The following is a 26,631-nucleotide window of genomic DNA, read 5'->3' on the forward strand; positions in this document are numbered from 1 at the left end:
CTTTTTACCGCCTACGGCGCCCTGGGATTTTAACGTGGTGTTGCAGTTCCTCTGGACGGACTAGTTTGAGCCTGTACAGGAGGTTGAGGTCAAGTTTCTCACGTGGAAGGCTGTCACTTTGTTGGCCTTAGCTTCTGCTAGACGTGTGTCGGAGTTGGGGGCTTTGTCATGTGAAAGCCCATACTTGATCTTCCATGAGGATAGAGCGGAGCTTCGGACATGTCAGCAGTTTCTTCCGAAGGTTGTGTCGGCATTTCATATCAGCCAACCTATTGTGGTGCCAGTTGCGACTGACTCCTGTTAAGTCTGATTAACTTTCAGGAAGAAAAGCAATACCTTAAATGTACAACTGTTCAGGCCGCTAAGCGTGTGTGTGTAAAACCTCTATGAAATGCGTACACGTTGCGTAAGCACGCCGTCACGCTGTAAGCACAAAGTAGCTACACGTGCGGCAGAATACACTTTATAACCCCTAACAGGAAAGGATTGCGACACCAATTGTATATGTAATGTTGAGGTCCAACCCAGCAACAAATATTTACTCAAAAGGGGGGATACAACAGTAATACAATCACATAAGAGAAAAGGCTACAATCAATGGATACATACGTTTGTTCGCCAGCGCCACCCTGTTCCGGTCCTCAGTCAATCTGGATAGATGACCCTTAGAGAATGTGTCTGACCGGCCAGGAGGCTTGGCTTTTATACATTAGTCCAAATCATGAAACAATAGAAACTGTAATCTCTTCACCCATAGGTCAAAGGGCTGGTCATTTACAGTACAGGAGGGGTCATAGGTCGGTTTGAATAGGTGGTCGATGCCTGGTCCAGGTGCACTTGCAGATGTTCTCCACTGGGTTCCTGCCGAATATCAAGAGTCTAGTAAATACAGTGTAATATTAATATTCTGTTCCTGCGCATAGATATGCGCAGGAGCGTGCTACCTTCTGCAAACTGCTACCGGATTATTACTCTTGAAACACTGTACAGCTGGATACCAAACACCACCTCCTAACCTAATTCTGTCACCTCATATCCTGTAAAGTCGAATCCCTCTGTTGTTGTACCTTTGAAGCAAATGTAACTCGCTGGTGTGGTGCATGTAGGCTGTGTGTAAATTATGTGCTATGTGGATTAAATATGAGATATGTCTTTGTGGCTCTTCCATGCGAATGCATGTGCTACCGTATTTACTCATACCACGCAGTAATACGCAGGACCTCGTGAGCCAATATACGCAACGTGCGAGTATGCGCGCGCACGGAGGCCACTTGTGTGGTGTTTGTAGGTGATGCGTGTGACTATATAATATTTTCGACTTCGACACTCCTCATTTTCATCAAAGTCCTAAGATGTTGTAAGGGCTCTAAAGATCTATGTGAGTTTGACGGCTCCTCACAGAAAATCGGACTCTCTGTTAGTCCTGTATGATCCCAAGAAAATTGGGTATCCTGCTTCTGAATAGACGATCTCTTGCTGGATCAGGCTCACTATCCAGCATGCGTATTCTACGGCAGGCTTGCCGTGTGCTACGTCTGTTAAGGCCCACTCTACTCGTAAGGTGGGTTCTTCCTGGGCGGCTGCCCGGGGTGTCTCGGCTTTACAACTCTGCCGAGCAGTTACTTGGTTGGGGTCAAACACGTTCGCAAAGTTCTACAAGTTCGATACTTTGGCTTCTGAGGACCTTAAGTTTGGTCAATTGGGTTCTGCAGGAGCCTCCGCGCTCTTCCTCCCGTTCTGGGAGCTTTGATACATCCCCATGGTACTAATGTGGACCCCAGCATCCTCTAGGACGTAAGAGAAAATAGGATTTTAATTACCTACCGGTAAATCCTTTTCTCGTAGTCCGTAGAGGATGCTGGGCGCCCGCCCATCGCTTCGTGATCCTGCAGTGGTTATTTAGATCAGTACTGCTTAGTTCTTGGTTAAGTACTGTTTTTTTACTTGGTAAGTAATCTTGTTCAGCCGTTGCTGATGTTTCAAGCTAGTTAGCTTGGTTTGCCTTGTGTGTGAGCTGGTGTTAATCTCGCCACAATCTGTGTAAAATCCTTCTCTCGAAGATGTCCGTCTCCTCGGGCACAGTTTCTAGACAGTCTGGTAGGAGGGGCATAGAGGGAGGAGCCAGCCCACACTCAACCTCTTAAAATGCCAATGGCTCCTAGTGGACCTGTCTATACCCCATGGTACTAATGTGGACCCCAGCATCCACTACGGATTACGAGAAAAGGATTTACTGGTAAGTAATTTAAAATCCTATTTTTCCCTTCCAGCTGAGGATAGGAAGGTCTGGGAAAACCTCCCCGTCGGTCGATACATCTGTATGCAGACTGTTAGGAAAAAAAAAAAAATTGGTACTGCCTGTCCCTGGGGCTGTATCCCTGAAGGAGCCTGCTGACTGTAAAATTGAGACCAAGCTCAAGGCCATTTATATGGCAGCAGGCGCAGCACAGCGCCCCACAATAGTTTGCAGGTGGATCCTCCAGGGCTGTGGTAAAGTGGTCTGATAATGTTATTGATCTTCAGGACCCCACACAGTGCATGTTTTGCAGGTAACCCAGCAAGTGCACTGGTGTATTAATTACTCACTGACATATTGTAAAAGGTCCACAGGTGGATCTAATTATTTCACTTGTGATTCTGTGAGGAGACCTGCAAAACATGCACTGTGTGGGGTCCTGAGGATCGAGTTTGAGAACCTGTGGTTTAGACGCTCTGCCCCGGGATGAGGTGGTTAACCTGCTGCAACATTGCAACATATACAGGATGCTGTAAATTTGATGAGCGAGGCTATAAAGGAGTTGTGTAAGATTAACTGCCACACTACTGCTATGGCGGTCTCAACACGCAGAGCTCTGTGGTTACGTCAATGGGCGGCGGATGCCAATTCCAAAAAGGATGTAGAAAATCTTCTCTTTACAGGTGATGCCTTGTTTGGAGACAAATTGAGTAAGTGGATCTCCCAAGCAAGGCGGTTAAGTCTACCTATCTGCCGTCGGCTGCGCCACCTGCTAGTTGTTCTTACACAGGACCCTCCTTGCATTCCTTTCGTGTGGCAAGGTTCAGAGGCAGGGGTAGAGGGGTCTCTACCACCTCCAGAGGATCTCGTGGTAAGTCCCGTAAACCTGCACCTGCTGTCTTCCTGGACCAGACCACCTGATTCCCTGCCGCTAAACCCTCCGCGTGATGTTTGGCCCCAGTGGCAAGGCGACATTCAGGTAGGTGCTCGCCTTCAACACTTTGCCCACGTGTGGGCGGAGTACTGCCGGGATCCTTAGGTGAGGGACCTCATTTACCACGGATACCGGCTGGAATTACAAACACTGCCTCCTCACAGTTTTTTCAAGTCGCGTGTACTAGCTTTACCCGCAGCAAAAGTTACCTTGCAAGAGGCTATTCAACAGCTTTTGCAGACGAGGGTGGTAGTTCCTGTGCCTCCTCCGTTACACAACAGGGGTTTTTACTCCAGTCTTTTTGTCGTTCCCAAACCAGACGGTTCGGTGCGCCCCATCTTGAACCTGAAGTCTCTCAACCCGTATCCGCTGGTGTCCAAATTCAAGATGGAGTCCCTGAGGGCGGTGGTGTCTGCTCTGGAGGAGGGGGAGTTCCTGGTGTCTCTGGATGTCAAGGATGCTTACCTTCACATTTCCATGTGGCCGCCTCATCAGGCTTACCTCACGTTCACCATATTGGACTACCATTTCCAGTTTCAGGCCTTACCCTTTGGATTATCCACAGCTCCGAGGGTCTTCACCGAGGTCATGGCGGAGATGATGATGCAACTGCGCATGATGGGAGTAAACATAGTCCCCTACTTGGCCGATCTCCTAATAAAGACTATCCACGGAACGTCTGCTACACAACATCAATCTGCCTACTCACAGATCATGGGTGGATCCAAAATTCCAGAAATCTCACCTGGAACCGACCCAGCGTCTTCAGTTCCTGGGAATTATACTGGATACAGTGTCTCAAAAGGTGTTTTGTTCCGATGGACAAGGCCTTGGCTATCCTGACGGATCGGGCGATCCAGGTTCAGTTGGACAACGCCACGATAGTGGCGTACATAAACCGACAAGGGGGAACAAGAAGCAGAGCGGCGATGCGAGAGGTGTCAAGAATCCTCCTCTTGGAGGCCAACGCAAGGGCCATTTCCGCCATATTCATTCCAGGCGTGGACAACTGGGAAGCGGACTTCCTCAGCAGATACGATCTCCATCCGGGGGAATGGGGCTTTCATCCCCAGGTGTTTGACAGTTAATTCACCGGTGGGGCTGTCCGCAGATAGATCTGATGGCTTCTCGTCTCAACAAGAAGCTATGCTGTTACTGTTCCAGAACGAGGGATTTGCAGGATGTAGCAGTGGACGCGCTGACGACACCGTGGATGTACCAGTTTGTGTATCTGTTCCCTCCTCTGCCGCTGATCCCAAGGGTGCTAAAAAGGCTACGAAGGGAAAGCGTTCAGGCAATTCTAATTGCCCTGGATTGGCCTCGACGGGCGTGGTACTCGTACCTCCTGACCATGTGTATGGAGGATCCATGGCCTCTGTCACTCCAAGACTATTTTCTTCAGTATGGCCCGTACGTCTATCCAGACTTACAGCGGCTACGTCTGACAGCTTGGAAGTTGAGAGGGAGTTTCTAGCAAGAAAGGGTCTTCCCTCCAGGGTTGTTTCCACCATGGTCCAGGCCAGGAAGATTGTGACGTCAAAACATTATCATCGTATTTGGAAAAAGTATGTTTCCTGGTGTGAAAGTAGAAAGGTTTCTCCCGTGGAATTTAGAATTGGTCGTTTTCTACTTTTCCTGCAAGTGGGGGTGGATATGGACCTACGTTTAGGCTCCATCAAAGTCCCGATTTCGGCAATCTCTATTTTCTTCCAAAAACAACTTGCCCTGTTGCCAGAAGTACAGACTTAACTAAAGGGAGGTCTTCATATGCAACCGCCCTTTGTACCTCCCACGGCTCCGTGGGATCTCCAATGTGGTTCTGTCCTTTCTCCAATTGGACTGGTTTGAACCCTTACATAGGGTGGAGTTGAAATTTCTCACCTGGAAGATGGTGATATTGGCTTTGGCGTCTTCCAGGCGGGTCTCAAAATTAGGGGCCTTATCCTGTAAGAGCCCTTATTTGATTTTTCATGAAGACAGGGCGGAACTGAGGACCTCGATTTTTGCATTGGGTGGTGTCTGCTTTTCATCTGAATCAGCCTATTGTGGTTCCTGTGTTGTCTGACGCTTCCATTGGCCCTGAATCCTTGGATGTGGTCAGGGCTCTGAAGATTTATGTCAAACAGACTGCTCGTCATCGGAAATCTGATTTGCTGTTTGTTCTTTATGATGCCACCCAGATTGGTCATCCGGTTTCTAAGCAATCAATTGCTCATTGGCTCAGGTTGACCGTTCAACAAGCCTATACTTTAGCGTCTCTGCCTTTGCCGACGTCTATTCAGGCCCACTCGACGAGATCGGTGGACTCTTCCTGGGCGGCTGCCCGGGGTGTCTCGGCCTTAAAATTGTGCCGAGCTGCACAATTTGTCTGGTTCGAACACTTTTTTGTGAAATTCTGTCGATTCGACACCTTGGCCAAGGATGACCTTCAGTTTGATCAGGTGGTTTTACAGGGGTCTCAGCACTCTCCCACCCATTTGGGAGCTTTGGGACTTCCCCATGGTAATCAAGTACAGTTCCCCAGAATCCACTAGGACGTTAGGGAAAATAGGAATTTAATACCTACCGGTAATTCCTTTTCTTGTCCGTAGTGGATACTGGGCACCCGCCTCAGTGCTTCGATTCCTACTTACCTGGTAAATGTTTGGTTGGCCCGCCGTTGCTGTCCCCTTATGTTGTTGGGATAACTTTGCTATCCTGGTTAGGTTGGTGTTGCTATCATCTGTTCTGGTTAGCGCCTCCTTTTTGTTTATGGTTGTGTGTTGGCTTAGTGCCTCACTGCTGTTGTACCTGTTTTCTTCTCTCGTGGTATGTCTGTCTCCTCGTGCACAGTTTCCTAGACTGAGTCTGGTAGGTGGGGCATAGAGGGGAGGAGCCAGCACACACACACACACTAAAGGTTTTTAAAGTACCAGGCTCCAGTGGACCCGATCTATACCCCATGGTACTAAAGTACAGTTCCCCAGTATCCACTACGGACTACGAGAAAAGGAATTACCGGTAGGTATTAAATTCCTATTTTTTCACACTTAGGACCGCCCACTAAGTGTATATAATGTTACCCCCTCGTCTTCCTTCCTAGTCTTTTTTTTTTTTCTGTCTCCTAGTCATTGACAGTGTAGTGGTTTATTTTGTTCTGGAGAGGCTTACTTCATTTGCCCAGCAAATATGTCTGTTGCAGCCTCGGCACCCTGGGGAGAAGGAAAGCCGAGTGCTATGGATCTCTTGGTTATACTGCAGTCCTGACATTTTTAGTCCTTCTAAAATGGACTTTGCCTCTTGAGGTGGCTGAACAGTGGGCTCCCGGTCACTAGGTACGGGTGCTCCCGCTGGAGTATGAGCGGTCCGCAAGAGGGGCCGCGCATGCGCTGCGTTCAAGGAGGCAGGGCGGACGTGTGTCACGCGGACCGGAAGTAACGCGAGTCCCAGAAGGCTTAGCGAGACAGTCTCTTTCTTTTTCTTCTGTGATCAATTTTGAAGATGATTATCAGGAAATATCTAGTACTGAATCTAGAGAAATTCAGGATGATGTCAGGCTATTCATTCTGGATCTTGTAGATAGATTTGTAAACAGTCTTTAACAAACTATCAATTGTACAGAACCTGTACAAGATGTTGACTGTCAAAATCCTTTATTTAAAGACAGTTAATAAAAATCGATATTTTCCAGTACATAAGGCTCTTAAAGATATTATGGTTAAGGAGTGGCAGTTGTGTTGATAAGCAATCAGGAAATATTAAAAGGGTTGATCGCATGTTTTCTATCAATGATGAGCAATTTTTAAAATGGTGTTCCCCACCCAAGATTTATGCTGCAGAAGTGGTGTCCAAGACTACTATTTTTCTTGAAGATGGAGCTGTGTTAAAAGATGGCATGGACAAAAGGATTGAAATTTCTTTGAAGAAATTGCATAGCTCGTCAGCAGTGTCACTGAAGTCGGGAGTGGCTTTGGCCTCAGTATCTAGAGCACTTAGGCTCTGGGGTTCAACAATAAATTCTGATCTAGAAGAAAGAATATCAAGGCAGTATTTAAAGAGAAACTTAAATATTATGATGAAAGCAATTGAATATATGTGTGAAGCTTCACTTGATGTGGTAGAATATGCAGCAAAGTCCATGGCAGCAGGAGTTGTAGCAAGAAGAGCTTTATGGCTGCGTTCATGGGCAGCTGACACACTCCAAGAATAGGCTTGTTATTCTCCATATGAGGGCTCTTTGCTGTTTGGAAATAAATTGGAATCGCATGTACAAAAACTGACAGCAGGGAAATCTGCACGGCTACCTCAGGATAGGAGGAACAGATATCACATTCTATCTTCCAGACAACAGTTGAGAGAAGCTAGAAGCTACAGACCAGGACGTCAATATGGATACAGATATTCGTCAGGAGTGTCAAGAATGTCCTTTCGCCAATCTGGGAGAAGAGGCGGTCGAAGACCATGACTATTATGAGAATTCCATACCTGTGGCAGTAGGGGGCAGGTTGATGGAATTTGCAAGTCTGTGGCAAAAATCAATTCAAGGCGAGTGGGTTCTGCAAGTAATAACCAATGGATGTCGAATAGAATTTTTAAGAGTCTTGAGACAGAACGCGTTTGTGAAATCAGACATGCCGCATACTGCATTGAAGATGGAAGCGCCGGAAGACAGTCTGATAAAATTGATCAGGTCAAAGGCTGTGGAACCTGTTCTGTCAAAAGAAAGGTACAGGGATTTTTATTCCCGAATATTTCTAGTAAAAAGGCTTCAGGTGGATTCAGGATGACTTTGTACCTAAGACAACTGAACAAGTTTGTAAGGATCAAAAAATTCCATATGGAAACGTCTAAGTCTATTCTTTCTGGCATAAAGAGAGGGGACTTCATGGCATCAGTACATCTAAAAGACGCCTACTTTCACGTACCGATATGCAAGGCATCTCAAAAGTACCTGAGGGTTTATGCAAAGGGGAGGCATCTTCAGTTTACATGTCTCCCATTTGGTCTGGCAATGTCTCCAAGGACATTTACAAAAGTTCTTTCTCCACTTATAGCCCTATTAAGAAAGCAAGATATAGCAGTATGGCCGTATCTGGACGATCTGCTAATCTGTGGAGACTCCAAAGAAGAGGTGAAAAAAGCACTAGAGATAGCTCTGCAAACCCTTCAGTCTCACGGTTGGCTGGTGAGCTGGGAAAAGTGTCACCTGGAACCAGCACAACATTTGCAATTCTTGGGGATTCAAGCTGATACCCTCAAATATGTAATTTCCCTGTCAGAAGAAAGATGCAGGGAAATTCAAGTGTTGGCAGTAATGGTGCAAACATGCCAAAGGATATCCTTACGTCTAGGAATGAGACTTCTTGGAATGATGTCCTCCACTATAGACCTAATTCCATGGGCAAGGTGGAGGATGAGGAAATTGCAGTGGAATCTGTTAGTTTTCTCAGAGAGGGATTCCACTAAACAACAGAATAAAGCTACGGCAAGATACAAGTAACTCATTGACATGGTGGATAATCCCTGTTTTGGACGATAGCACAACGTCTCTGTCAGAGCCTCAGTACATAGGGGGTCATTCCGAGTTGATCGCAGCCAGCAACTTTTTGCTGCTGGTGCGATCAACTAATCCCTGCCTATGGGGGAGTGTATTTTAGCTTAGCAGGGCTGCGTTCGCTTGTGCAGCCCTGCTTAGCTAAAAAAGTTTTGTGCTGATGAGTAAAGGCCCATACACACTTGACGATGCACACGTCGTTAACGACTTCCCTTGAACTTCCCTTGAACAGCTGAGCAAACGACATGAGCATACACACTACCAACGACCAAAGACCATTCATCGTTGAAGCATCCAAGCTGAACAGTTTATTAAAATAATGAGCTGGGAACAGGGCTGGTGAACAGTGGCTTGGTCGTTGGTCGTTCACACCATACACATTCAACGACGTCTCTGGTCGGTAACGACCATAGTGGAAATTGAGCATACATGCTCCACAGATAAGCGAGGGTCGTTAACGTCCCGCGGGGCCGCGCATCGGTGGTCGTCGGATGCATATACACTTGATGATATAATGAGCGACGTCGTTAATGAGGGCTGAAATAAACAACGTCGCTCATTTTATCGTCAAGTGTGTATGGGCCTTTAAGCTGCATCTACTTCCCCTGTGCGACGGATCCAGCGACGTTCCTACCGGCTTTGATGTTTGCCCGGACACGCGTGTGTTCCGACGACCACTCCTCCAAAACGGCATCCAACGGTGAGTATCCACCCCGGAACGCCTCTCTGCTGTCAATCTTCTTGCGATTGGCGCTGCATCTTCTTTTTTCGCCGTGTACGCTGTTGCGGCAATGGCATGCGCAGTTCCGACCCGTTCGTACCGCAGAGAAGAACCGCTGCATGCGAACGGGTTGGAATGACCCCCATACTGTTATCAACCAACGCAAGTTTAACAGGTGGATGAGCACATCTGACACAGCAAAGTCTTCAGGGTCTTTGGAGTGCTCGAGAAAAAGTTTTCCTCAAATCTGAGAGAAATGAGAGCTGTATGGAACGCGATAGAAGGTTTCCAAAATCAGTTGAGAGGAAGGCATCTAAAGATATTCTCAGGCAATATAGCAGTCGTGACTTACATAAACCGTCAAGGGAGCACCAGAAGCCAGGTGGTGTTACAAGTGGTAACGAGAATTTTATACTGGGCAGAAAAACATTTAAAATTCGTGACTGCACTGTATGTCCCAGGAAAATACAATATTATTGCAGACTTCCGCAGCAGACACAATATCTTGCCAGGAGAATCAGAGTTGGATGCTCAAGTGTTTCAGGAGATTGTTAAGTGGTTCGGACAGCCTCAGGTGGATATGAATATACAACATCTTCATTTGACGGCATGAAGATTGAACGGGAACTGTTAATGAAGAGGGGATTATCGGAACAAGTAATCTTTCTTCTTCTACAGGCAAGGAAGAAAGTATCGTCGGAGATCTATTAGAGAGTTTGGAAAACTTTCATCTCTTGGGCATAGTCTTAAAATTCATGCCTTAAAGGCCAAGACTTCTCACATTTTACAGTTTTTGCATGATGGATTCAACAAGGGTTTGGTTGTGTCTACTATCAAGGTACAAATTTCAGCACTAAGGTGGTTATTCCGAGTTGTTCGCTCGCTAGGTGTTTTTAGCAACCGTGCAAATGCTGTGCCGCCTCCCACTGGGAGTGTATTTTAGCTTAGCAGAAGTGCGAACGAAATGATCGCAGAGCGGCGGCAAAGTTTTTTTTTTTTTTTGGTGCAGTTTTAGAGTAGCTCAATACCTACTCAGTGCTTGCGATCACTTCAGACTACTTCAGTTCCTGTTTTGACGTCACAAACATGCCCTGTGTTCGGCCAGCCACGCCTGCGTTTTTCCTGGCGTGCCTGCGTTTTTTCGAACACTCCCTGAAAACGGTCAGTTGACACCCAGAAACGCCCACTTCATGTCAATCACTCTGCGGTCAGCATTGCGACTGAAAAGCTTTGCTAAACCCTGTGTGAAACTACATCGGCCGTTGTAAAAGTACATTCTGCGTGCGCATTGTGCCGCATGCGCAGAAGTGCCGTTTTTTTACCTCATTGCTGCACAGCGAACGAATGCGGCCAGCGATCAACTCGGAATGACCCCCTAAGTATATTACTGGATAGAAAATTATCGGAGGATGATCTTGTAAAAAGATTTTGTCAGGCAATAAAGAGAATAAGGCCACGGATCAGGTCAGTCCTAGCTCCTTGGGATTTGAACCTTGTTCTAAATGCTTTGATGTTACCACCGTTTGAACCTCTGCAAAGAAGTGTCTCTGAAATTTCTAACTTGGTGGTTTTTTTAACTGCTATTACTTCTGCACGAAGAGTCAGTGAACTTCAGGCGTTATGGGCGGAAGAGCCTAATTTGAATGTTTTTCCAGAGTACCTGACGAAAGTGGTTTCGACATTTAATTTGAGGCAGGAAATTGTATTGCCTTAGTTTTTTCAGCAACCAAAGACTGAAGAAGAGAAAAAATGTAATACTTTGGATCTGGTATGAGCAATATTCATTTATCTGGAAAGAATGGAAGACCTGTAGGAATATAACGCATTTGTCCTACATTCAGGAACAAGGAAAGGCGAGACACCTACAAAACAAACTATCTCCAGATGGATCATTTTTTGTTTTGTATACAAAGTGAACGGTCAAGAGATATCCGTGAATTTGAAGGCACACTCTACTAGGGCAGTTGCAACATCTTGGGCTAAGAAGGCACAGGTGTCGGCAAAGGATATATGTGCAGCAGCTACCTGGTCATCAGTTCACACTTTTTCCAGTCTCTATGCTTTTGATGTGGCTTGCGCCCACTTTGGAATCCATGTCTTGAAAGAGACATTGTAACAAATTCAGTTATTAAGCATTGCTTGTGTTTATGGGCTGTTATTTACCCTCCCTGTAATTATGCTTTGGTATGTCCCAGAGTAATGGCTGCCATGAAGTAGCATAGAAGAAAGTAGCAAATTTTACCGATAATTTCATTTCTTCAAGATACTTCATGGCATCCCATAATTACCCTCCCTAAGTGTTTTTTCACAGGTACCGAATGTAAGGAGACACTCAAAAGACTAGGGAGGAAGAGGAGGTGTAATCTTATATACCCTGAGTGGGCGGTCCTAAGTGAAAAAAAAAACTTCCTGTCTAGAGCTAGGGGGATGGGATACAATCTCAGACTAATGGCTTGCCATGAAGTTTCTTGAAGAAATTAAATTATCGGTAAGTATAATTTGCTACTTTTTATTGCACTGTTTTTTGGTTTTTAGCTGCTGATATGTTATTGAGTAGCAGTGGCTTGTTACCTGTCTGGTTGTGGGGTCTACAGCCCTCTCCTCCCTGCTCTGCTGGTGCTTGATCGCTGTTATAACCAGGAGGTGGGGCTTAGCTCTGGGGGAAGGACATCTAGGGACTGCATCAGCTGCAGCCCATAGAAGCCAGATAAGAGCTGACGTTATAACAGGTGAGTGGATTCCCATGGGAAGCACTCTCTCTACTGTTGCAGGCAGGCTGGCAGTCCCAGGAGAACAAATCACATTCCCTTGGGACTGCCTGTCTGGCTGTGAATTGCAGGGAGCGCTTCCTATGGTAAGTCGCTGCTACTGCTAGGCAGTCCCTGTGGATGGCAAATTTCACATAATTCGCCACTGTTGCCGAGTACTGCTAATTTAAATGGTATCCGATCTCTAGGTCAACATGCATTAGGTCGACCACTATTGGTCGACATGGTTACTAGGTCGACATGACAAAAGGTCAATATGATTTTTTCACAATTTTTTTATTTTACTTTTTCATAGTTTACGATCTACGTGGACTACAATTGGTTTAACCTGCCGGAAGCATGGCGAGCCATGCGAGGGGACACGGTGCACTAATTGGGATTCCCGGTCACACTACGAGAAAAACTACACCACAAAAATTAAAAGCTCGTGTCGACCTTTTGTCATGTCGACATAATGCTTGTGTCGACCTAGTTACTGTCGACTAGTAGTGGTCGACCTAAGTCTGGTCGACCCTATGATCCACACCCATTTAAATAGAGCAGGGAAACACCAGATCCTCTTACTATCTTTTGTTTTGCTTCCCCTGTAGTGCAACAATTTTTTAGGTGCTTTAGAAAAGAAAGTTGCAAACCTGGAAAAAAAACCCTCTGGGAGTTCTTTGAAGAAATCATCTAATTCTGTGTGTTGCTGAGAACTTAAGCTTTCCTTCCAAGTGGCTTATTTTTTAAGATTGTTTTTATTGTAAATATTTCTTTCTCATGTCCCTAGTTTCTGTTACATGTTTTTTCAGTTTATTTTGATGTAAATGCCACTCATTGTTGCAATGAATGTCTTATGTTGTTCATGCATAATTTCTGTTTATCAGTGTTTTTATTTATTTTTTGTTTAAATAAAAATAATAAAAGGGATGAAAGAAATTAGGTTTCAGAAAATATCTTGTGGCATATTATTATGTACAGTAACCTCACAACAAAGTATTTAGGCTAACTGTATTTTACAGTTTATCTGAATGTTTGTGAAAAAATGTATTTAGGTTTTTAGATGCAGCATTTGTTCCTATAATATGTAAAATAAGTTTTACTTGGATCATTTGAATGATATTAATATAGAAATAGTTTTAGTGGTCTTTACTAAGCATTCCTGACTATCAAACTTTTGACAATTCGGTTCTAGTTTATCTCTATATCATCTGGAATATTATAACTATTTCCTAAATTCTGAAGTAATAAATTAACATGATGGTATTTTATTAAACACCAAAATATACAGCAGCATTGTAGTCCGTAATACTTACATATTAACAATTATATTTTAAAATTTACACAAACATGGACCAGTAAAAATTAGAACTTTTCTCAAGTGAAATGAAATTACAGTCACTCTAAAAGAAAATGGACAGTTGTAATCATTGGTGAAATGTTAGAGATTTTTTATGACCTTAACTTGTACTGCTAGCCTCATATTTTCTTGACTAGTAATACTTATTTTCATTTCATAGCAACTGTGTAAACTTTCATGCTACTTGGTTGAAATATCCAAGCTAACTTTTAAGCAATTTTTCTTATTAACACATCCTGATGTCATTCTAAAGACAAATAGTAAAAATGGTCTTAGGTGATGGTAATATATAATTTTAGACATACATGTTGTGCCCTGAGGTCCATGAGCTGGCTCTGTACGCTGACCATGTTCTACTCATTCTTACTTTTCCATTGGCTCTCTCCCTCCCCTACTAGCTGAATTACACACACAGGCCCAAATGTATTAAACCTTAAAAACTGAAAGTGGAGTGCTTAAAGAGTGATAAAGTACCAGCCACTCTGCTTCCTAACGGCCATGTTACAGGATGTATTATATATATAAACTCACTGGATTACCACAGCAGCTGGAAGGGGTTCGTCAGACCCCGCCAAAAGTGAACAATAATAAAGAGTTACCAGCGCTATGAGTTGTGTCTCTAAATTAATAAATCAATAGATCAGTTAAATAAAAAGATATTTAATGGTTAATAATATAAAATCACATAAAAAACCAAATGGTTAATTTATACACACATATACTACAAGTCCGGGATCTCAAAGCAATTGTTTGGTTCAGCAGATTGAAAATATCACCATCTCAGAGCCAGTGATTTTACAATATATCTATTTAGTATATGTGTGTAAATTAACCATTTAGTTTTTTTATGTGATTTTATATTAGTAACCATTAAATATCTTTTTATTTAACTGATCTATTGATTTATTAATTCAGAGACACAACTCATAGCGCTGGTAACTCTTTATTGGCATGTTACAGGTGATAGAGTCAGTTATCTACCTTTTAACATTAGCTATATACTAATACCATGTAGCCGTAATGGCCGCTAAACCACGTGCACGTCATACGCTCTCCGTACGCTATTTGCGTATGAAGGCCTCGCACGTGGTACGCAAATTACGTACACGCTACGCTGGGTGTACGGAATACACACAGCGAGCGTACACACAGACAGCAACCTTTATAAACTTTAAACACAGAATATGTTCACACTGTATACCTTGGTACTGTAACACTGTAATAATGTACTGCTTATAGACCTTCTTAACCTTGTTAATATAAAAGCTGCTTGAGCGATTGAGACGCTCCAAATACCCTCAGCAATGTAATAAACACACAATACCTTGCTAAGGTTCCAAAACCTTTACTAACGAGATTTAGTTATGCAAAACGGGGAAAATACAGTTAACATCTTACACACTACAGGCTAACATCAATATCTAACAGAATAACTACACAAATATACAATAGCGTCACAATCCTAACACTAACAGAGAGAGAGAGAACGTGGCAAAATACAGTCAGAGTATAAGGTGGTCACAGAGAGAACTTACACACTGGGGAATGATCGCTGCGCAATCCTGGTCACCAGCTCCCTAGTTAGTCAATGATGAAAACCTTTTGTGGAGAGTAGACTGAGCTGGTCCAGTCTGGCTGTTCCTTATATACACTGCATACAGTACACTACAAAGGGACCTATATCTCATTGTTCATTGGACACAGGAATCTGTCTTCACATTACAACAAAAGGTCATAGGTTTGTTTGAACAGGTGGGCTGTGACTATTCCAGACTGCTCAGGTGGGAGGGAATCTCAGGATTCCCACCACATGGACAATGAACCGCAAATACAGTAAATGTCCAGAAACTATTTATAGACATAACTATACGCAGGAGCAAAAAATCTCTACCTAACCAGCACCGGATTGTTTCTAATAAAATACTCTTCGGTTAGGTACCAAACACCCTATCTGACCCTTCGTATCATGCAAAGAGGAATTCCTTTGTTCATGAACCAGTTATACTAAACAAACTTAGTTATTATTAAGGGGACCATTACCTATAAAACATACTATTCGGATTAACTATGTAACGATCGAGTCGCCCACCAGACGCACACAGACTCTACCGTAAATGCACATACCACGCGCCTGAGCGCACAACCGTGGAGGTGCCGTCACGCAACTGCGAATATGCGCACGCACGGGAGAGAATGTGCAGCGGGCAAGCGCATGGGGTTAATATATGGCAACGTGCAGCATATTTTTCGACTTTGACAGTCCACCCTTTGGCAGTCATCAATAACTGCCACTTCCTAAAACAGTTCAAACAGAAAAATATATGTCATCATGTAAATACCTTTTTATGATTGGGTAAAGGGAGGAGAGGAGAAGGTGGGAAAAATATGACCTAGTGAGATAGTAGAAGCGTGTGTGTATGAATCCATGTTTGAGGGGTCATGTATCATCGTGCCGTACGTGTTTTAAATCAAGCTTCGAGGTATTGCGAAGTATACATTTGAATCCTTCTTATCCCGTATTAAGGGTCTGTGGATGGGCTGTCAAACTTTACCGAGCTCTTTTCGGCTTTTGGTTGCAACAAAATAAGAATTTACTCACCGGTAATTCTATTTCTCGTAGTCCGTAGTGGATGCTGGGAACTCCGTAAGGACCATGGGGAATAGCGGCTCCGCAGGAGTCTGGGCACAACTAAAAGAAAGCTTTTAGACTACCTGGTGGGCACTGGCTCCTCCCACTATGACCCTCCTCCAAGCCTCCGTTAGGATACTGTGCCCGGAAGAGCTGACACAATAAGGAAGGATTTTGAATCCCGGGTAAGACTCATACCAGCCACACCAAACACACCGTATAACTCGTGATACCATATCCAGTTAACAGTATGAAACATAACTGAGCCTCTCAACAGATGGCTCATAACAATAACCCTTTATTGAACAATAACTATGTACAAGTATTGCAGACAATCCGCACTTGGGACGGGCGCCCAGCATCCACTACGGACTACGAGAAATAGAATTACCGGTGAGTAAATTCTTATTTTCTCTGACGTCCTAGTGGATGCTGGGAACTCCGTAAGGACCATGGGGATTATACCAAAGCTCCCAAACGGGCGGGAGAGTGCGGATGACTCTGCAGCACCGAATGAGAGAACTCAAGGTCCTCCTCAGCCAGGGTATCAAATTTGTAGAATTTTGCAAACGTGTTTGCCCCTGACCAAGTAGCAGCTCGGCAAAGTTGTAAAGCCGAGACCCCTCGGGCAGCCGCCCAAGATGAGCCCACCTTCCTTGTAGAATGGGCTTTAACTGATTTAGGATGCGGCAGTCCAGCCGCAGAATGCGCCAGCTGAATTGTGCTACAAATCCAGCAAGCAATAGTCTGCTTAGAAGAAGGAGCACCCAGTTTGTTGGGTGCATACAGGATAAATAGCAAGTCAGTTTTCCTGACTCCAGCCGTCCTGGAAACATAAATTTTCAAGGCCCTGACTACGTCCAGTAACTTGGAATCCTCCAAGTCGCTAGTAGCCGCAGGCACTACAATAGGTTGGTTCAAGTGAAAAGCAGATACCACCTTAGGGAGAAACTGGGGACGAGACCTCAATTCTGCCCTATCCATATGGAAAATCAGATAAGGGCTTTTAAATGACAAAGCCGCCAATTCTGATACACGCCTGGCCGAAGCCAAGGCCAATAACATGACCACTTTCCACGTGAGATATTTTAAATCCACGGTCTTTAGTGGCTCAAACCAATGTGATTTTAGGAAATTCAACACCACGTTGAGATCTCAGGGTGCCACTGGAGGCACAAAAGGGGGCTGAATATGCAACACTCCTTTTACAAATGTCTGAACTTCAGGTAGTGAACCTAGTTCTTTTTGGAAGAAAATCGACAGAGCCGATATCTGTACCTTAATGGAGCCTAATTTTAGGCCCATAGTCACTCCTGCCTGTAGGAAGAGCAGAAATCGACCCAGCTGAAATTCCTCTGTTGGGGCCTTATTGGCCTCACACCAAGCAACATATTTCCGCCATATGCGGTGATAATGTTTTACCGTTACATCTTTCCTGGCTTTAATCGGCGTAGGAATGACATCCTCCGGAATGCCCTTTTCCTTTAGGATCCGGCGTTCAACCGCCATGCCGTCAAACGCAGCCGCGGTAAGTCTTGGAACAGACAGGGCCCATGATGCAGCAGGTCCTGTCTGAGCGGCAGAGGCCATGGGTCCTCTGAGATCCTCTCTTGAAGTTCCGGGTACCAAGCTCTTCTTGGCCAATCCGGAACCACGAGTATTGTCCTTACTCCTCGTTTTCTTATTATTCTCAGTACCTTTGGTATGAGAGGCAGAGGAGGGAACACATAAACTGACTGGTACACCCACGGTGTCACTAAAGCGTCCACTTCTATCGCCTGAGGGTCCCTTGACCTGGCGCAATATCTCTCCAGTTTTTTGTTTAGGCGGGACGCCATCATGTCCACCTGTGGCCGTTCCCAACGATTTACAATCAGCGTGAAGACTTCCGGATGAAGTCCCCACTCTCCCGGGTGGAGGTCGTGCCTGCTGAGGAAGTCTGCTTCCCAGTTGTCCACTCCCGGAATGAACACTGCTGACAGTGCTAGCACGTGATTTTCCGCCCATCGGAGAATCCTTGTGGCTTCTGCCATTGCCGTCCTGCTTGTGCCGCCCTGTCGGTTTACATGGGCGACCGCCGTGATGTTGTCTGACTGGATCAGTACCGGCTGGTGTAGAAGCAGGGGTTTTGCCTGACTTAGGGCATTGTAAATGGCCCTTAGTTCTAGAATATTTATGTGTAGGGAAGTCTCCTGACTCGACCATAGTCCTTGGAAGTTTCTTCCCTGTGTGACTGCCCCCCAGCCTCGAAGGCTGGCATCCGTGGTCACCAGGACCCAGTCCTGTATGCCGAATCTGCGGCCCTCTAGGAGATGAGCACTCTGCAGCCACCACAGCAGAGACACCCTGGTTCTTGGAGACAGGGTTATTAGCCGATGCATCTGAAGATGCGATCCGGACCATTGGTCCAACAGGTCCCACTGAAAGATTCTGGCATGGAACCTGCCGAAAGGAATTGCTTCGTAAGAAGCCACCATCTTTCCCAGGACTCGCGTGCAGTGATGCACCGACACCTGTTTTGGTTTCAGGAGGTCTCTGACTAGAGATGACAGCTCCTTGGCTTTCTCCTCCGGGAGAAACACTTTTTTCTGGACTGTGTCCAGAATCATTCCCAGGAACAGTAGACGTGTCGTCGGAACCAGCTGTGACTTTGGAATATTTAGAATCCAACCGTGCTGGTGTAGCACCTCCTGAGATAGTGCTACTCCTACCAACAACTGCTCACTGGATCTCGCCTTTATTAGGAGATCGTCCAAGTACGGGATAATTAAAACTCCCTTTTTTCGAAGGAGTATCATAATTTCCGCCATTACCTTGGTAAACACCCTCGGTGCCGTGGACAGTCCAAACGGCAGCGTCTGGAATTGGTAATGGCAATTTTGTACCGCAAATCTGAGGTACTCCTGGTGTGGATGATAAATGGGGACATGCAGGTAAGCATCCTTGATGTCCAGGGATACCATGTAATCCCCCTCGTCCAGGCTTGCAATAACCGCCCTGAGCGATTCCATCTTGAACTTGAATTTTTTTATGTATGTGTTCAAGGATTTCAAATTTAAAATGGGTCTCACCGAACCGTCCGGTTTCGGTACCACAAACAGTGTGGAATAGTAACCCCGTCCTTGTTGAAGTAGGGGCACCTTGATTATCACCTGCTGGGAATACAGCTTGTGAATTGCCTCTAGCACAGCCTCCCAGCCTGAGGGAGTTGTTGGCAAGGCAGATTTGAGGAAACGGCGGGGGGGAGACGCCTCAAATTCCAGCTTGTACCCCTGAGACACTACTTGCAAGATCCAGGGATCCACCTGTGAGCGAGCCCACTGATGGCTGAAATTTTTGAGGCGGACCCCACCGTACCTGGCTCCGCCTGTGGAGCCCCACCGTCATGCGGTGGACTTGGAAGAAGCGGGGGAGGACTTTTGCTCCTGGGAACCTGCTGTTTGATGCAGCCTTTTTCCCCTACCTCTGCCTCTGGACAGAAAGGACCCGCCTTTTCCTCGCCTGTTTCTCTGGGTCCGAAAGGACTGTACCTGATAAAACGGCGCTTTTTTAAGGCTGTGAGGGAACATGGGGTAAAAATGCTGACTTCCCAGCTGTCGCTGTGGAAACTAGGTCCGAGAGACCATCCCCGAATAACTCCTCACCCTTATAAGGCAAAACTTCCATGTGCCTTTTGGAATCTGCATCCCCTGTCCACTGCCGAGTCCATAAGCCTCTCCTAGCAGAAATGGACAATGCACTTATTTTAGATGCCAGCCGGCAGATCTCCCTCTGTGCATCTCTCATGTATAAGACTGAGTCTTTTATATGATCTATGGTTAGGAGAATAGTGTCCCTGTCTAGGGTGTCAATATTTTCTGACAGGGAATCTGACCATGCAGCGGCAGCACTGCACATCCATGCTGACGCAATAGCTGGTCTAAGTATAATGCCTGAGTGTGTATATACAGACTTCAGGATCGCCTCCTGCTTTCTATCCGCAGGCTCCTTTAGGGCGGCTGTATCCGGAGACGGAAGTGCCACCTTTTTAGACAAACGTGTGAGCGCTTTATCCACCCTAGGAGGTGTTTCCCAACGTGCCCTATCCTCTGGCGGGAAAGGGAACGCCATTAGTAATTTTTTAGAGATTACCAATCTTTTATCGGGGAAAGCCCACGCTTCTTCACACACTTCATTTAATTCTTCAGATGGGGAAAAACTACGGGTAGTTTTTTCTCCCCAAACATAATACCCTTTTTAGTGGTACCTGGGTTTATATCCGAAATGTGTAAAACCTCTTTCATTGCCTCAATCATGCAACGAATGGCCCTAGTGGACATTAGATTAGACTCATCGTCGTCGACACTAGTATCAGTATCCGTGTCGACATCTGCGTCTGCCATCTGAGGTAGCGGGCGTTTTAGAGCCCCTGATGGCCTTTGAGACACCTGGGCAGGCACGAGCTGAGAAGCCGGCTGTCCCGCATTTGGCATGTCGTCAAATTTTTTGTGTAAGGAGTCGACACTTGCACGTAATTCCTTCCATAAAACCATCCACTCAGGTGTCTGCCCCGCAGGGGGTGACATCACTTCTATAGGCATCTGCTCCGCCTCCACATAATTTTCCTCATCAAACATGTCGACAAAGCCGTACCGACACACCGCACACACACACCGGGAATGCTCTAACAGAGGACAGGACCCCACAGAAGCCCTTTGGGGAGACAGAGAGAGAGAGTATGCCAGCACACACCAGAGCGCTATATAATGCAGGGACTAACTGAATTATGTCCCCTATAGCTGCTATAATATTTACAGCGCCTAAATTTAGTGCCCCCCCTCTCTTTTTTACCCTTTTCTGTAGTGTAGACTGCAGGGGAGAGCCAGGGAGCTTCCTTCCAGCGGAGCTGTGAGGGAGAAATGGCGCCAGTGTGCCGAAGGAGATAGCTCCGCCCCTTTTTCACTGACTTTTCTCCCGCATTTTTAAGGATTCTGGCAGGGGTAATTATCACATATATAGCCTCTGGGGCTACATATTGTGATATATTTGCCAGCCAAGGTGTTTTTATTGCTGCTCAGGGCACCCCCAGCGCCCTGCACCCTCAGTGACCGGAGTGTGAAGTGTGTATGAGGAGCAATGGCGCACAGCTGCAGTGCTGTGCGCTACCTTGGTGAAGACAGAAGTCTTCATGCCGCCGATTTTCCGGACTTTTTCTTGCTTCTGGCTCTGTAAGGGGGACGGCGGCGCGGCTCCGGGACCGAACACCAAGGCCAGTTCCATGCGGTCGATCCCTCTGGAGCTAATGGTGTCCAGTAGCCTAAGAAGCCCAAGCTAGCTGCAAGCAGGTAGGTTCGCTTCTTCTCCCCTTAGTCCCTCGTTGCAGTGAGCCTGTTGCCAGCAGGTCTCACTGTAAAATAAAAAACCTAAAATATACTTTCTTTCTAAGAGCTCAGGAGAGCCCCTAGTGTGCATCCAGCTCGGCCGGGCACAAAAATCTAACTGAGGCTTGGAGGAGGGTCATAGTGGGAGCAGCCAGTGCACACCAGGTAGTCTAAAAGCTTTCTTTTAGTTGTGCCCAGACTCCTGCGGAGCCGCTATTCCCCATGGTCCTTACGGAGTTCCCAGCATCCACTAGGACGTCAGAGAAATGGGGGAGCACATTTAGTTGATGATACATGAATGGGGGGAACATGTGAATGCTGATATGTGTCTATATTCCCTGTCGACTATGTGTGTCATTACCTGAAGTTTGTAGAAATGAGGATAAGAAGCAATTATTATAAATGCAGTCATAAACTATGTGAGTTTAGTATGCATTCGCCAATTGAGGTCTTGTTTGATGTCTTGTCTTGATGTACATGTTGTCTGATGTCTCTCGATACTTTTGCTATAAATGGCGACAAAAGCTTTCTCCAATGTCCATAAAATTACAGTCTCTAAAGTATTTGGGCTTTCGTAAAAATTTAAAGTCACTAGGGATATGGAGGGGGGGGGGGGGGGGTCGGTGACATAGTTCATCAATGGTCTGTATAAAAGAGGTTGTCAAATTCTTCTTCCAAGCGGATGTCTTTGTACCTTGGAGGAAAACAAAGGAGAAACGGGTGAAAGAAACGGACCGTGGAATCACATTTTCATCACAACAGTGTCTCTATCGTTGGGTCATAAATCAAATTTGTTGTTGTTATTACAGTGTCCTCGCTCCTCAGACTCATCACTCTGGTATTACCTTTACACTTCGTTAAAATCCAAACGCATCTAAATATCAGGCCAACCAATATGACGACTCCCAGAATACACAAGAGAAATTTCCCTACATCCATAATAATACCTTGGGCCCATTCTCCTAAACCAGAGAACCAATTTCGTGGGTTCAACCATGACACCCAACCGGTCAGCTCATTACTTACAGCAGCGAGAGTGAGATTATGTCTCCTTCGGAACTCCCACTTTAATTGTAAAATGTCATCCATCTTTTGGTCTATGACCTCGGCTGGGTCCTCCGTGCTGTTTGTAATGTACGTGCAGCACTTTATTCCATATTGAGTTGCTAGGGTAACACAATACCCACCTGTCACAGCTGTGAGGTAATTGAGAATCATCCTATGCTGAACCAGTTCTGTTTTGTAGGCTTGTAACTCTCTCCCAGTATACCTGAATGTGTCGTCATACATTTCGGTGATATTGTCTAACAAATTTGCTAGCGCAGATATATATCTATAGTTTAACACTCCTCTGACGGTACGAGTGATATCTAACGCGAGTAGGACTTGAATCCCGGTGGATTCATGGATCAGGTCAGAGGCCGGATGCTCTGTTCTTTCTATCAGGTGCCGTTTAACGATGTGCTCGTAATGAGTGTGAGTATAAGGAGCTTGGGCACTGCGGTGAATGTCTCATTTTTATATGGGATACAGTCATTACTTCAGGCAGTACTTTTCCAATGTAACACAATCCCTCTGAGTTTGGGGCAAGCCACTTATACGCCTTCCTCCCGCATATGAAATATGCATCATCGGGGAGAACATATGGGACGGAGTATGACATTACCATGTTACAAATTTTCCATGTGAAATCTCCTAACCCTAATTCTCCCATCTGTTTAGTACACGTATCTGTTTGTACGATATGTGCACAGTATCCTGGTGATACTTCTCCAACTCGCATGGTCCTACTTCCTAGAGTGTACCTATACCGGAAAAATCTTCCATGGTCGGCTATCTGGCGTATAAGTTCTGTGTCTATGGGCATTCTGTCGGCTCTATGTGAAAATGTCATGGTTTGATTACTCCATAACACTTCCCAATTTACCGGCTTTCGGGGATTGGAAATATTAAAGCATACTAAGGTCCTATCCACATGATATTGGTGGAGCTTCAAACTAGGAGGACTAGAGATATTAAACCTCTTGTCCACCGGCCTCCCACCACTTAGCTCAAGTACCTCTCCTACAGTTAAAGGGAATGGTACTAGTCCTGATTTGCTATGACCTTGAGGTACTTGAGAGCATACCCAACAGTCTGTCTGGTTTAACACTTTACCCACTAAGGAGTGATAGTCACTCAATGGATGCCGGTCCATGTGGATATTAAAACTGGACTGACATTTCTTGATGCACCCATCCTCAACTATATTGTCACAGTGCCTACAGATGCAGTTCTCTTGAGCTAACAATCCTTCACAATTCCTTCTATTGTCAATGCTATCAGATCGTTTTCTGATACTCGCCTTTACTCGGTGATTGTGCTGCTCTTGGAAATCTACGCCTCCATCCTGGTCATCAGAACCCATTCCAGATCCTTTCTCGACCTCCATGGTACTCTCACCGAAACAGACTGCTCTGGTCAACAACAGGGTCAACAGGAAAATCCGGATCACAGTCTCTTGGGGCAAGTCCATCTTAGATTAGTAAAAGGAGAAAAATAAGAAGGGGGAAGGGAAATAGGAGGGAGCTGGGAACTGGAGAAAATAACAAATGGGAAAAGAAATCTGGCTCGACAAACGCCTCCGGTCTTATTATTCTCAGCGCTCAGGTGTCGTCTCAATCTTCCCTGAACAGACACTCTAGTGATACAACCTCTACCGTCTGTTCTTTATCACGGGACCTCTCTGGGTCAGCAACCTTTTTACAATGAGACGAGTGGACCCAAGTCTCCCTCTCGGCAACCTTCAATTCTGTTGTGCTGGTTAATAAGACTTGGTATGGTCCTTCCCATCTGTCAATAAGGCAACCTGAGCGTAGAAAATTCCGTATCATTACATAATCCCCAGGTTCAATGTCATGACAATTACTGTCTGGCAAATCAGGAAACACCAACTTTAGATTATCATTCTGATTCCTCAATTGCTTACTCATCTTAACCAAGTACTTTACGGTTACTTCATTGTTACATTTCAAATCATCTTGGGGGTTAATCATAACATGGGGTTGTCGACCAAACAGAATTTCAAAAGGAGACAGATTAAGAGGGGACCTGGGAGTGGTTCTGATGCTGTATAATACGATTGGCAAAGCTTCAGGCCATAGCAGTCCTGTTTCAGTCATTACCTTGCTCAATTTATTTTTAATAGTGCTGTTTACTCTTTCCACCTTCGCACTCGCCTGGGGGCGGTACGGAGTGTGCAGTTTACTATTACTTCCCATCAACTTACACATTGTTTGAAAGACTTCACCTGTAAAATGGGTACCCCTATCACTCTCAATGATTCTAGGGATGCCATACCTGCACACAAATTCCTGCACAATTTTCTTTGCAGTAAACACAGCGGTATTTGTGGCCGCGGGAAATGCTTCAACCCAATTTGAGAACACGCCAATACAGACCAATACATACTTTAAATTTCTACAAGGTGGCAATTGTATGAAATCAATTTGTATTACCTGGAAAGGGCCATCTGTAGGAGGGATACGGGATGGCTCTGTTGGTATTGCCTTTCCGATATTTTTCCTCAAGCAGGTGAGACATGTCATCGCTCTTTTACCCGCATGGGAAGAAAATCTGGGGTGCACCAATAAGCTCTTACCAACTTACACATTCCTTCTTTGCCTAGATGAGTCAGCCCATGTGCCGCTTCCGCTAGACTTGGAAGGTATGCTCTGGGTGCCACTGGTTTACCCTGTCCGTCTGTCCAGAGTCCTGAGGACTCCTGGCCATATCCTTTTGACCTCCAAACTGCCTTTTCTTGTGGTGAACACAAATTTTGCATTTCATATAATTTCTGTGTGTTGACAGTATTGAATACCATCAGTTGTGTGATGTCTGTCTGTATGGGGGTACCGGCTGCTGATTTAGCAGCTTCGTCTGCTCGGCTGTTACCAAGTGATACCGGGTCTTGGCTATAGGTGTGAGCTTTACACTTGATAACAGCCACTCTGTCGGGTTCCTGTATCGCTGTTAGAAGTCTTTTGATATGGGCTGCATGCGCTACGGGTGTGCCAGCTGCCGTCATGAAATTTCTGAGGCGCCATAGGGCCCCGAAATCATGGACTACTCCGAAGGTGTACCTAGAATCTGTGTAGATATTGGCTGACTTGCCCTTAGCCAATTCGCATGCTCTGGTTAGGGCAACCAGTTCAGCAACTTGTGCTGAGTGTGGTGGGCCTAGCGGTTCTGCTTCTATGGTACCTTGGTCATCTACGACTGCGTATCCAGTACACAAGTCTCCCGAGTCCGTCTGTCTGTGACAACTACCGTCAGTGTAGAAAGTAAAATCTACATCTTCCAGTGGGTTGTCACTGATGTCAGGCCTTGCCGTGAAATTTTGGGTAAAATATTCCATACAATCATGTGTGTCATTGTCCTTACTAAATCATCCTTCACCATCACTCTCATCCTCCACCCTTTGTGGCTGTCCAAGCACACCTGGGAGATATGTTGCAGGATTTAGTGCACTGCATCTCTTTATAGTAATGTTTACCGAGGCCATTAATGCCAATTCCCATCTTGTAAACCGTGCTGATGAGACGTGCCTGGTTTGGGCAGAATTCAGTAAAGCTGACACTGCATGTGGTGTATGAATTGTGAGGTTGTGTCCTAGCACTACATCTTCGCTTTTACTTACTAGCAATGCTATCGCTGCAACACTTCGCAAGCATGTGGGGAGGGATCGCGCTACTGTGTCTAGCTGAGCGCTATAGTAGGCTACCGGCCTGCTGGCATCACCATGCTTCTGGGTTAAGACACCTGCTGCGCACCCAGCACTCTCTGTTCCGTACAGCTCAAAGGGTTTCTCTGACGTCCTAGTGGATGCTGGGAACTCCGTAAGGACCATGGGGAATAGCGGCTCCGCAGGAGACTGGGCACAACTAAAGAAAGCTTTAGGTCACCTGGTGTGCACTGGCTCCTCCCACTATGACCCTCCTCCAAGCCTCAGTTAGATTTTGTGCCCGGCCGAGGTTGGATGCACACTAGGGGCTCTCCTGAGCTTCTAGAAAGAAAGTATAGAATTAGGTTTTTTATTTTCAGTGAGACCTGCTGGCAACAGACTCACTGCA

At 45.6% G+C, this 26,631-nt stretch overlaps 1 protein-coding gene across 4 annotated transcripts in view; it reads left to right on the plus strand.

Annotated features, from left to right (window-relative positions):
* LOC134910126 (protein Mis18-alpha-like) overlaps window positions 1-26,631 on the plus strand; it is a 175,702-nt gene that overhangs the window by 94,135 nt on the left and 54,936 nt on the right. For 2 of the 4 annotated variants that reach the window (XM_063917800.1, XM_063917803.1), the window contains exon 5: window positions 12,783-13,110. The exons of 1 other annotated variant lie outside the window; for it this stretch is intronic. In XM_063917800.1, the coding sequence (XP_063773870.1) occupies window positions 12,783-12,884 (102 nt within the window). In that variant the 3' untranslated portion in view covers window positions 12,885-13,110. One more of the 4 variants, XM_063917801.1, reaches the window with a different exon arrangement.

Source organism: Pseudophryne corroboree, chromosome 4 (assembly GCF_028390025.1).
Source record: "Pseudophryne corroboree isolate aPseCor3 chromosome 4, aPseCor3.hap2, whole genome shotgun sequence".
NCBI classification, from domain to species: domain Eukaryota; kingdom Metazoa; phylum Chordata; class Amphibia; order Anura; family Myobatrachidae; genus Pseudophryne; species Pseudophryne corroboree.